Source organism: Takifugu flavidus, chromosome 18 (genome assembly GCF_003711565.1).
Source record: "Takifugu flavidus isolate HTHZ2018 chromosome 18, ASM371156v2, whole genome shotgun sequence".
NCBI lineage: Eukaryota > Metazoa > Chordata > Actinopteri > Tetraodontiformes > Tetraodontidae > Takifugu > Takifugu flavidus.
The window spans coordinates 1,723,145-1,734,207 of record NC_079537.1 but is presented as its reverse complement, the minus strand read 5'-3'; the positions used below and the strand labels follow the sequence as shown (position 1 = coordinate 1,734,207).

Below are 11,063 nucleotides of genomic sequence, written 5' to 3'. Positions count from 1 at the left end.
TGTAGCCTTAAAGTATTTGTTTTTAATAGGCATTTAAATCCATTCTTCGTGGATCTGTCGTTTGATTACAATCGGTATACACTGACAATGATTACTCAAATCTTAGTTCTCGATATAAGAATGTAGCGAAAAGGATCATGGGTACCGGTGTCTGCCTTAAGTTTCATCAGGTCAAGAGCAATCAACTACCGACAATTAAGCGAATAAAATATTTGAAGCGTCAGGAAAATAAATCTTTATTTCAAATAATGTTTATATTTTATTAAAAGAACACCTCTTAATAAGGTATATAGATAGCACCGGTTCGTTCTTAACGATGTACGTCTATACATTGGCCAAGTCGAAGCAATATACTCATCTCTCTCCCGACCCTTACCGGGTTCCGTAGTTTAAGCTATTAGTCTATTGGTCACGCACGCGCCGTGGGCCAGTGTGATAAAATGGCAGACATCTCTTTGGACGAAGTGATTCGACGGCGCGGTATAAATCTTAAGGCACCAGTTAAACGGTAAGAAAATACCAGTTCAACTTTGTAATTTTGCATTCTGTGTTTTGTCGAATTTCAATGCATTTTTAAAAAGTATACCAAAATGCCTGTGTTATATTATTATCGAGTCATCTCCTGCATGCTATCGTTAGCTACATAAGTGCTAGCAACGAGTAAAGTTCACGATTTTAAAATCTTAAAAGCTGATGGAATCGACATGCAAACGTGTGTAAAATTATTAATAGTTGATTTTAAAATAATGGATTTTTTATTTTATGGTTAAAGTTGGTTACTATGCTGAAAAGCTAAAGTTACGTTGTCGCTTTTGTTTATAGCGCTCCAAAGTAGGCTGGATTAACACATTTGAATGTACAGGGGCTAGTGCTAGTTTTAGTTTTAATCTTTCCCGGACTAGCGATTGAATGGTGTATCGTGATTTAACTATATGTTTTGCTAATCATTGTCTTTCAGATCTACGTTTGGACGAGGAACAGGGGGAATGGCCAAGAATTTTGATGCTCGACAGAAGATTGGGGTTAATGATGTTAGGCAGAGGCTCGGAGGTGGAGCTGGTAAGTTTATCACGATTGCTTTTGTATATACTTCAGTACTGATTAACCATTGAAGAAATGATATATTGTTTCAGTAGTAATATTAAAATGTTGGGCTTTGTCTCCAATTAGGGTTTCAGGTCAAAGATGCCAGAGAGAAGCTAGGTCAAAAGGACGCTCGCTTCAAAATCCGTGGTAGAGGAGCAGCAGCAGCAGGAGGAGTACAGGACGCTCGACAGATGATCAACTCTCGTAAACAAGTGCAGAGTCAACTCAGTACCCCCACACAATCTACAGTTGCGCACCACCAGCAGGGCCAGCACCTTGTGCCGCAGATACAGATTCACAACAACAATCTTTTGGGTGTGAACATAAGGAAGTTTACCCCTAATGTACAAGGACTTGGCGCAAGAGGTGCTGCAACAGTGCAGCCGGGAAACAATAGAAGAATGATAGATGCTCGTGATAGGCTGAGCCTTAAGAGGAGCATTAGTGGAATACAGGCACAGACATCTGCTACACCACCCCTGAAAATAACCAAGACCATCCAGGTAATGATATATGCCTGTGCATGCAGGAACAAATACACCACAGATTGTTAAATAGTAAAACCACATTTACATTCTCACTATTCTCTTCACAGCAACGTCCAGTAGGGATGACTGGTGGGATACGTGCAGCTACACAGGTATTTTGTTTTAATTCTCTTGGCAGGTTTCTGTAATGTCATCCACAATAGGTACAATAATTGAACCTGGTATCAAAAATGTTTTATTTCTTTCAGCCTGTCTTAGATGACCATGACGGCATTTCTAATAAGCAGCTTAAGGTCGCCACAGCTAGAAGTATGCTACAGTCACGGGTAAGAGCTGATGAAAGGCTTCACCTAGATACATTTACTTGTTTTTATGTCATAATGGGATACAATACATGTCTGATGCTTTTGCTGTGAAGAAATCTTAAATGGACAGAGATAATCAAGCCGTTTCTTATAAAAGCACTACAATCAAAAAAACATCAGTAAAGCTCTAGAGACTTGATTCATGCCCCGCTATTACAGAAATAAAAAAATAAAGTCTGCATTATTTAAATGTATCCTCTATTGTATTTCCTACAGGCTGGTCCTATAGGCTCCACATTCTCAATGTCAACTCCAATCACCAAGGTGGTTAAAAATGATGCATACACTGCTCCACGTGCACCCATCCCCGTGGCTCCTACAAGACCAAATACTAGCATGGCTGCTACCAGGTCCTCAGCTGCATCTTTACAACCAGTCTCTAGGACTTTAAAGCAGGCCACTGCAGAAGCCAGTAAAACAGCCCCGACTACACCTCAAGTAAGAATTTTGTTAACCTTCCTCTGATGTTACACATTGTGCCATTTTTAAGTGTCACAACCAATCAAACCTGTTTAACATTGGCAGCAATCTAATCAAGAGTATGGGAGATCTTTCCAAAGCTGAAATCTTTGTGATAATAACTCACTTGATATATAATTTTTTTTATGGTATTTTGGGGAGGGGGGATTCCTCTTTAACAGTAACTGTTTATTTTCAAGTTATGTCTCTTAAATAAAGCCTGATCTGCTTTAATTTGTTGTACTGACATCATAGATTATTCTAGACTTTTAATGACCTGAAAGCTGCAGTGTCTTTATTGTTTATGAAAAAAGGATAAAAATCTTTGCTTATCTGTTAGACTAAAAAAAAAAGTAACAGGTTGGAATAAATGGATTAACCGTGACAATGGGAAATCCCAGATGTACTGTAGCTAGGAGTGTGCGTAGTTTGCAAATTTCTGAAGGTAGTTTAGTTTGTGCCATCACAAAGCGTACCAAGATAAGTCATTTGTTGCAATCTTTGGAAACGGCCTCTAAATGTTACCATTGTTCAGACAGTGGTAAACAGCTTAAGGTGGTGTGCGAAACAAGGATAAAAGCTCGGAGTTTGCTGCACCTCGGCTTGTATTGTGCTCTGTTTGACCTGCATTATTGTTTCTCTGGTTTGAATAATCTCTATTTCACAGACAGGGAAAATCTTCCACAGTTTATGGTATATGGAAGTTACTGACAGACACCTTCTCAGAGTTTTGAGCATGAATACTGTCTGACACATTTTATATACTTGCAAACTTTTAATCTCAGCCATTTTCCTGATTTTGTTTTCATTTTCTAGCCTACTTTTAGTCCTTTAGAGGGGACAAAAATAACAGTGAACAACCTGCATCCCCGGGTTACTGAAGAGGACATTGTTGTGAGTAAATTCAACTTTTTGCTAATAACTCTGTTTTAATGTTTATGAAAATATGCTAAGAGCAGCCATCACACCAATCCCCACTCATCTACAGGAGCTATTCTGTGTGTGCGGGGCCTTGAAGCGCGCTCGTCTGGTGAGGGTGGGTGTGGCCGAAGTGGTGTTTGTTCGGAAGGAGGATGCTGTGAGTGCATACAGGAAGTACAACAACCGCTGCCTGGACGGTGAGTTCTATCAGAAAGGGCACATAATTAACGGAGCACTCTGGGCATCGAGGGCTCTGGGTTGTGTTTTACATACAGGTCAAAGGCTGCGTGTCCTGAATGGAGCTGTGCCCCTCAGAGGGAAAATATTTTTTATTATGAAATTTTTTTTGAATTCCTCCTGCATTTGTGCTGCTGAGCATCTGAGATAAACGGATTTCTTTCCCTCACATCTCAGGGAGTGATGATCCATAAACTCAACAACTGATCTAAAGTGGTTCACACAAGGATGTTCAATTGTCTGTTTTCTTTTTGAACACATCTTAAATAGTCTTATTATTCCAGTGCTAAACCAAGTGCTAACACAGCTAAATTAAAGTTACTGACCTTTGGATGTCCTCTGACATGAGAGTTGGCGTTTGTATGTTAATATTACTGCTTCTACTTTTAGGCCAGCCCATGAAGTGTAACCTTCATATACAGGGAAGTGTCATCACTTCTGATCAGCCCATTTTATTGTAAGTAAACCAAAAACATTTTACTACTTTTCCCATTATTTTAACTGTTTATGTGCAGTTATCTACTTTTCCTTTATATGCGTGTGTGAGAATGTCTCCTTTGCTCCTTCATTTTTAACAGGAGGCTCAGTGACACTCCAGGCGCCAGCAATGGCACAAAAAAAGACGGTTTGCCTTCTTCATCTCGCCCCTCTGGTCAGCGAGCGTCCTCTCAGCCTACTCCTGAAGTGGACCCCCAGACGATCCTTAAAGCTCTCTTTAAGTCCACCGCACAGCCCACTTCTTCCACTGAGCCCCCCAGCTCACAGGCCACCGCATTTCGCATCAAAATATAGCTCATGACTTGTAACTGGTTTGCCAGTGTTCAAAATACAACCTGTTTGTATGTTGGCAGGTGGCCGAATCAATGTTTAAATTTGACTGTTTAATCACATCAAATCGTGTTTTCAGTTTTATGGTATTCACATTTTCGCCGTGTGCTCCTGATTCCCCACTGGAAAAAAGAGTAATGCCATTTGATGTTGTAATTCAATTGTACAGGAATGCCATAAAACTGGATATGTAGGGAGTGTTTCTTTTTAATTTTGAAGCTGTTGTTTGAATATATATGTATTTTTTTGGGGTTTAAATTTGAAATTAAACTTGGCCTCCTCATTTTAAAAACAATACAACTGTTTTTTACATGGTAAATGTTGTCAGGATTATTCAAAGATACTTGCGTGAAGGAATGTTTTCAGCAGTCTCTAGTGTCAGATGTGTACAGAACATGGAAGTGGAAGAATGATGCAAAACCTGAGAACTGACCTTCAGACAGAGGCTTAACCTAACAGAATTGATGGGGAGATACTGGTCGGCAGAAACTTTTGTTTTTTTTCTAGGTCAGAGCCCATATCATACTCTTGTATGGTTATTGGTGACAAATATTATTTAGTGGTCCAACTCATTAAATTCTTTGTTCTGTGCATATAATCTGCATTTCCATTGACGGTATATTGCTTTCTGTTGCTTTCTTCTTATGTCACTCGGAAAGAGACTGCCTGGAGCGCAGACCTCACAGAAATGTCACCAATAAATATTTAGCTTTGTAGATTTTGTCTGACACTCTTTTTGTAGCAACTGCTGCATGATCTTGATTTTTTTTATTCCTACATATGCACACATGTACAAGTCTACATTTAAAGGTTTGAAGGCTGGAAGTTGGTAGGAAATTGGTGCATTTAGAAAAAAGACTGACTTTTCGCTATTTATATCGTAGTTATCTGATCTCACGCTCAGTTTAGGTGTTTCTTTCGGTGAGTTACGTTTTTAATTCACCTGTGAAAATATACTTAAAACAGAAAATTGAAATTGGTATGAGGGAAAAATGGTATTAAGTATATTTAAGTATATTTTCACAGGTGAATTAAAAACGTAACTCACCGAAAGAAACACCTAAACTGAGCGTGAGCCTAAACCTAAACACCTAAACTGTCCAGTTGACAGAGAAAACTACCTTGGATACAATGACCTGGATGACTGAGAATTTACACAGACTACTTCCGGTGTAAAAGGTCATGCCAAAATGGCGCCGTCCAAGAAGAAACACGCCAGAAACCAGTCTTATTCTCTTCCAGGGGGATTTACGGGTATTGTTCAATTAATCATTTTTACTGATGTTCTATCACTCAATTGCTAACTTCTGGGTCGTTTCCCTAACTTTCGTTTCAGTGTTAACGCTACAGTTCAATTCCGACAGCGCTGCCCAACACAATCTCTATGTCAAAGAGCACAAAGTCCGAGCCGAGAAGAGTTCTCACAGACCTATGGACCGAACCTTATTTGTGCTTAACATTCCTCCATATTGTTCCGAGGTACACTTGTTTTGGCTAGGAAGCTTACTGTCTCCGCTTTATGCTTTGTTTATCTTTTAAAATGCTAATATAAATCCTACACCCACGCTAAAATCGAGATGATTCCTCCTTTCTGTATTTCAGGGCATTGTCAAAGAATTGTTTTCGCAATTTGGCCCTGTTGTATCTGTGGAGCTGATGGATCACCCGAGCTCTTTACAGGAGTCTGGACCCAAACTATCCAAGTTCTTTAAACCAGTCGAAAAACAGGTAGACTTTTGTTTCTCCAGTAGTGTGATCATCCAACTTTGAAACATGCAAAATACATTTGGAACAGTAAACCAAAAATAACCAGCAGCACCAAGATGCCAAAGTGGGACGTACCGATATGTGATACCACTTTGGCATCTCGGCAAGATAAGATTTGTTGTCAGTCTTACACCATTCTGGTAGTTTTATGCCCATATTTTTGTATTTTTTCTAGGGTTTCAAAGTGGGCTACATTGTGTTCCAGAAGTCCTCCTGTATATCAGCAGCTAAATCACACCCACACAATTCACCCTTGGTAGTTTGTACAGAGCAGCGTCCGGTCAGGACAGGAGTACAGAGTGAGTAACACTACAGCATCCATTTTTCATTTGAAACTGTGTAAACCTTTAGTTTACAGGTAAAAGTTGTACTTAATGCCGCTTTTTGTTTCAGAATGGATTCACAAGTACACAGAGTCTTTTATCCAACCAGAAAATCTCCAGGAAATAGTCGACTCTTTCATGAAAGAATATGACAAGCGGAAAGAGGAGGTGAGACCCCTGCAGACAGTTTTTACTATCACATCATCCTATTCGGTATATCCTTAACAGCTGTAATAATCTCTCATAGGAAACGGAGCGGCAGAGAAAAGAGGCCGAGAAGCAACACGAGGATGAGGAGGGCTGGGTAAAAGTCACAAGGGGAGCGAAGGTCAAGGCTCGCCCCCACAGCGAGGCTGTCAACAAGAGGACTCTGCAGAAAGAGATGAAGAAGAAAAACAGGAAGGAGCTCCTGAATTTCTACACCTGGCAGCACAAAAACACACAAAAAGAACGTAAGGAAATTTGCTATATTGTGTATTTTCTTTAACAGCATTTGAAAATCTAATGTGCACTAAGGAAATCTTGTACTCTCCCTTTTCCAGATATTGCAGAGCTAAGGAAAAAGTTTGAGGAGGATAAACAGAAAATAGCTCTGCTGAGAGCACAAAGAAAGTTCAAACCTTACTGAGTCAAGGCCACTTTTCCTCATTAGTGTATGTTTGGTTAAATATATATCGGAGCTTTGTTTTAATAAAACTATCAAGTTTGTTTTGTCAAAAAAATTTTTTGAATGGTTTTGTAAAATCATTGACTGTGTGTGACTCTGGTACACATATTCCATGAAAGAGTGAATATATATGACTTTGAAATGTTACCTTTCACTACATTTTTACATAATTACATGAGGTCAAATATATGTATAAAGCCTGCACTTTGGAGCCAAATGCTTTGGGAACATTTTATATATCTACTTCAGCCTTGTGCAGATTTTAAACTAATACTGAATGGACTGTGCCTTTATGTGCACAAAATATGACATCTCTTCTCATGCACAATCATGCTAAATATGCTTTAAGACACTGATTAAAGAAAGGTTGAGTTATGTAAAATGATGCTTTCACTAGTGAGTATTTTCTCATTGGTTGCCATGGAGAATCATTATTGGTGCATAGTTAAGAACTATGAGAGTTGACTGAATTGGTAAGAATCTCAGATCTAAAGAAACTGGAATCAATACATGCAACATCAGGTAAAACAATTTATTGGGATTGTGAGTGATCAGTTAGGAACTTTGTGATTCTTGCTTCTTCCCAATGGAGGACCAGGCTGTTAACAACAGGATGAAAAGCACCACAGCACCAACAGCAGAAAGCATGTACAATACAACCTGAAACACTGAAACAGACACCTTATGACTGCCAAAATATTCCAATGGCCAATTGGAATTTAATTCCTCGTTAAAACTTACAGGCAGTTAGTTTCATGCAAGGAGTGTCCTCCAGTTCAGCGTCACTTGTCAGCAGCAGTGGACCCAGAGACACCAGCTCCAATGAGTTGGAGCCAGATGCTGCCTCTCGTTTCTGCCTGTCACTCTTAGCTGCTGTGAGAGGACAGGGGCGCATGTTTAACTCTGTCTTTGTGCTATATAATTATTATATCGCAGTACACGCACAGATGAGGGTGCATTGCTGTGCACAGGCAGCGTCATTGGTGCAAATTTCCACCCAACAGTAGAAGTATATCTGAAAGAGACATCACGCATTCATGTTTGCTGAAAAGTGGATGTATATCTGGAAACACATGGATGTGGTTGTCTTACTTCCTCCATGCTAGGATGGCCTGTGTGTGGGTCCACAAATGCAAAGGTCTTCACATCAAACCTCCTGACCTGGGAGTGGGACGTGGTCTTCCCATGGTTGTCTACGGGGACAGAGCTTCTCATGTCGTCCAGAGGGTTGGGGCATCTGCACAGAGCGGAAAGATTAAGAAGTGCAGCCTGGTTTGCATCATCAGCGTGTGCGCTGCTGCGACTCACCCGTCATACAGCAGCGTCCATACAGAGTGTCTAGACACAGGGTAGGCAAAGCAATCCCTTACACGCAGGGAAAGCGTTGGGTCTGGGGACGGCTGAGCGATGGTGACCTCCACGTATGCTGCCTTACGCAGAGGCAAGGACAGTGGAAGCTGGTCTTCGGGCAAGAAGGATGTAAACGTTGAATCTAGAAAAACCAAATACAGCATTGGGGTTCTTCTCCGCAGCTCTGAGATGAGACAAAACTCTGTTTTATTACCTTTAGCTATTCTCATTAGCACTCTAAAGGATCCGAGTGCAACCACAGGTGGCCGATTAGTCACCGAGTACAAGGACCGCAAATTTGCAGCAGGCATTAAATCAGACGCCTCGTATTCACACTGAACCTGGAGACTGAAATCCCCAAACACATGAGCCCTGTTTGTTACTACAGACAAGTAACTCAACAAATAAAACACTCACCTAAAGGGGGACGTATTGGTTAAAGTTTTAGTATATCGCTCCTCCAATTCAACCTCATAGATCACCATGTCTCCCTCTACCTGAAACAAAACAGCCACAGATTCTTAACAGTCAACAGAATCTTCATTCACAATATAAATACAACACTATAATAAAATACAATATAAATCCAAAATGTTCATTTGTAATCATCAAATGCATTTTTCACTCTACTCCGATTCTGATGAAAGTAATCTGGGAGTGTTTGAATTTACAATTCTGGGGAAAAACTTTAACACTTTTGTGATATACTGTAATTATAACTTTTTACTTATTACAACTTCATGGAATACTCCACAAGAAATAAAAAGTCAACAAAACCAAACACCATTTCTAGCTCTAACATATACGCAGGGTGCCAATATTCAGTCTGTTGACTAATCTGTAAATCCAGGCATCATTTCAATTCTGGACCTTTTTTCATTCTCGGACTACCTTCATTTTCGAGCCACAGTCCTTGAGTCCGATCTTGAAGACGGCCGTGTCGGGTGTTATGACAACAGGTAAACAGTGAGGATGGCCCTTAACTAGGAGGGCGCTGGGATCGATGGGCACTTCTGTTTCTGTTGCCTTGACAGAGAACACAAAGTGTCCATCCAGAGAGCAGGCTGCAGGGAAAAGGGGCGCTTTACATATAGAACAGCGCAGCTTTACTTCCACTCATGCCGATGTCATGGGATGAGCACCGATCTCACCATTAAGTCTGTAGAAGCACATAGAATCCTGCTCATCATAGCAGCAGCCCAGGTTGACGCACTCCTGGGGAGAAATGCTGGGCTGGCCGCAGTCCACTCGAAGAGATCTGTCTATTTCACATTTCCCAGGCAGCGCTTGAGAGGAGGCACAATGTAAATACCCTGAAGTGAAGGATTTCATGACCACTAAAATCCCCCATGCAGCAACACTATAGAGTAAAAAGGTCCTACGCTTATGAAAGTAGTGACACCGCTTTGCTTCTGGGACCTGTCAGCAGTCTTCACTCACATGCTGGGATAAGCGGAGTCCCGTCGCTAGTCTGTATGAGAGGACAGCTGATCCTCACCCCGAGCCACTCGTCCTCTCCTCTCAGCTGAACTTCCAGTAGAACGACCACGTCATGGTTCTGTGGAGCAAAGGCCATGATAAATCACCACACTGCAGCTCCTTCTATAAAGTCAGTCATTGTTTATCGTTTCCCCAGCGCTGATTGTCAAAAACTGAATTAATGCTCGATTACAATTATAACAACAATAACTAGATTGCTTGATTAAGTACTTGATTGTCATTTGTGTTTCTTTCCTCTGTGAATCATGCTACATTTAATTTTAATCCTTGCTGTTCTGCAGTCACATCTATATCTCAAATAATGAACCATTCAGCATCACGGTTATGATAAATGTAATGTCCCGCCATTATTTAAAGGGACATAAACTCTCCACCCCAAAAGAATTTGGAAATTTGGTTTTTCACCCGAGTTTTTAAAAGATAAATTGCATTATTATGTACGTTAGTGGGTCATTCATTGTATTACTTCTATATGTGCATAGCAGCTGTCATATCTGCTGAAGAATGAGATGCTAATATTCTTCTCTCTGCCCAGTCTCACTCCACAGGGGCCCTCTGACAGCGGCACTGGGATTCTGGCCCCTGATTTATCTAAAGAAAAAACAAACACAGACAGACAGCAGCGCGAATCCAATGTAAACTAAAACTTAAACGTTTCCCCAACTTATTTTGCAGTTACCTTTAACGTGTATGTTACTTTTGACCATCGGGCCAAACGCAGCTCTCATCCTGCGGACAGAGCAGATGACCCTCGGCAGGGCCAACTGCTCCGCCCGGACCAAACGCCAACGGAGCTGCGCCAGGAAGAACAAATGAAACGAAATCAGAACAAGGTTTAAGCAACAATTCATTTTGCACTTTTAAATTTGTTCGCGAGTGCGGTTTAGGCACCGGAAATGTCGTCAGATCCTTTTTGCCTCCCGTGATTAGCGTTAATGAGCCGCCAGCTGTGCGTCCCAGCAGAGCATCCTGATGAAAGTCCTCTCTGTCTCAGGACACAGGACAAAAATGGCATGCAGCTCGGCTATGTAACAGGTTAAATTTAAGTGAATTAAATCTTAAATAATCTTGC

The 11,063-nt window shown here is 40.8% G+C and overlaps 3 protein-coding genes across 6 annotated transcripts; 2 read left to right on the top strand and 1 right to left on the bottom strand.

Annotated features, from left to right (window-relative positions):
- Positions 1-351: 351 nt before the first annotated feature.
- poldip3 (polymerase (DNA-directed), delta interacting protein 3) lies at positions 352-5,100 on the top strand. Its single transcript, XM_057014113.1, has 10 exons — positions 352-508; positions 959-1,059; positions 1,171-1,589; positions 1,682-1,726; positions 1,823-1,900; positions 2,156-2,377; positions 3,215-3,292; positions 3,387-3,516; positions 3,947-4,013; positions 4,135-5,100. The coding sequence occupies exons 1-10, from the start codon at positions 441-443 to the stop codon at positions 4,346-4,348; spliced, it is 1,422 nt and encodes a 473-aa protein (XP_056870093.1). The 5' UTR covers positions 352-440; the 3' UTR covers positions 4,349-5,100.
- A 401-nt stretch (positions 5,101-5,501) lies between these two features.
- On the top strand, positions 5,502-7,196 carry rrp7a (ribosomal RNA processing 7 homolog A). Its single transcript, XM_057014443.1, has 7 exons — positions 5,502-5,638; positions 5,721-5,863; positions 5,987-6,112; positions 6,327-6,450; positions 6,545-6,642; positions 6,722-6,926; positions 7,017-7,196. Exons 1-7 carry the CDS (start codon positions 5,575-5,577, stop codon positions 7,100-7,102), a joined length of 846 nt encoding a protein of 281 aa, XP_056870423.1. The 5' UTR covers positions 5,502-5,574; the 3' UTR covers positions 7,103-7,196.
- Positions 7,197-7,659: 463 nt separating this feature from the next.
- LOC130514826 (zona pellucida sperm-binding protein 4-like) lies at positions 7,660-11,041 on the bottom strand. Of its 4 annotated transcripts, XM_057014626.1 has the most exons (13): positions 10,883-11,041; positions 10,671-10,785; positions 10,458-10,582; positions 9,932-10,049; positions 9,643-9,777; positions 9,383-9,555; positions 8,909-8,988; positions 8,706-8,839; positions 8,450-8,633; positions 8,234-8,378; positions 8,087-8,156; positions 7,883-8,014; positions 7,660-7,809 (listed from the first exon to the last, which is right to left on the bottom strand). In XM_057014626.1, the coding sequence occupies exons 2-13, from the start codon at positions 10,717-10,719 to the stop codon at positions 7,697-7,699; spliced, it is 1,458 nt and encodes a 485-aa protein (XP_056870606.1). In that variant the 5' UTR covers positions 10,720-10,785; positions 10,883-11,041; the 3' UTR covers positions 7,660-7,696. The 4 variants fall into 4 exon arrangements, with proteins under 4 accessions (XP_056870606.1, XP_056870604.1, XP_056870605.1 ...); XM_057014624.1 differs by lacking the exon at positions 10,883-11,041 and having other exon boundaries at positions 10,671-10,876; XM_057014625.1 differs by lacking the exon at positions 10,883-11,041 and having other exon boundaries at positions 7,883-8,011; positions 10,671-10,876.
- Between the last annotated feature and the right edge of the window lie 22 nt (positions 11,042-11,063).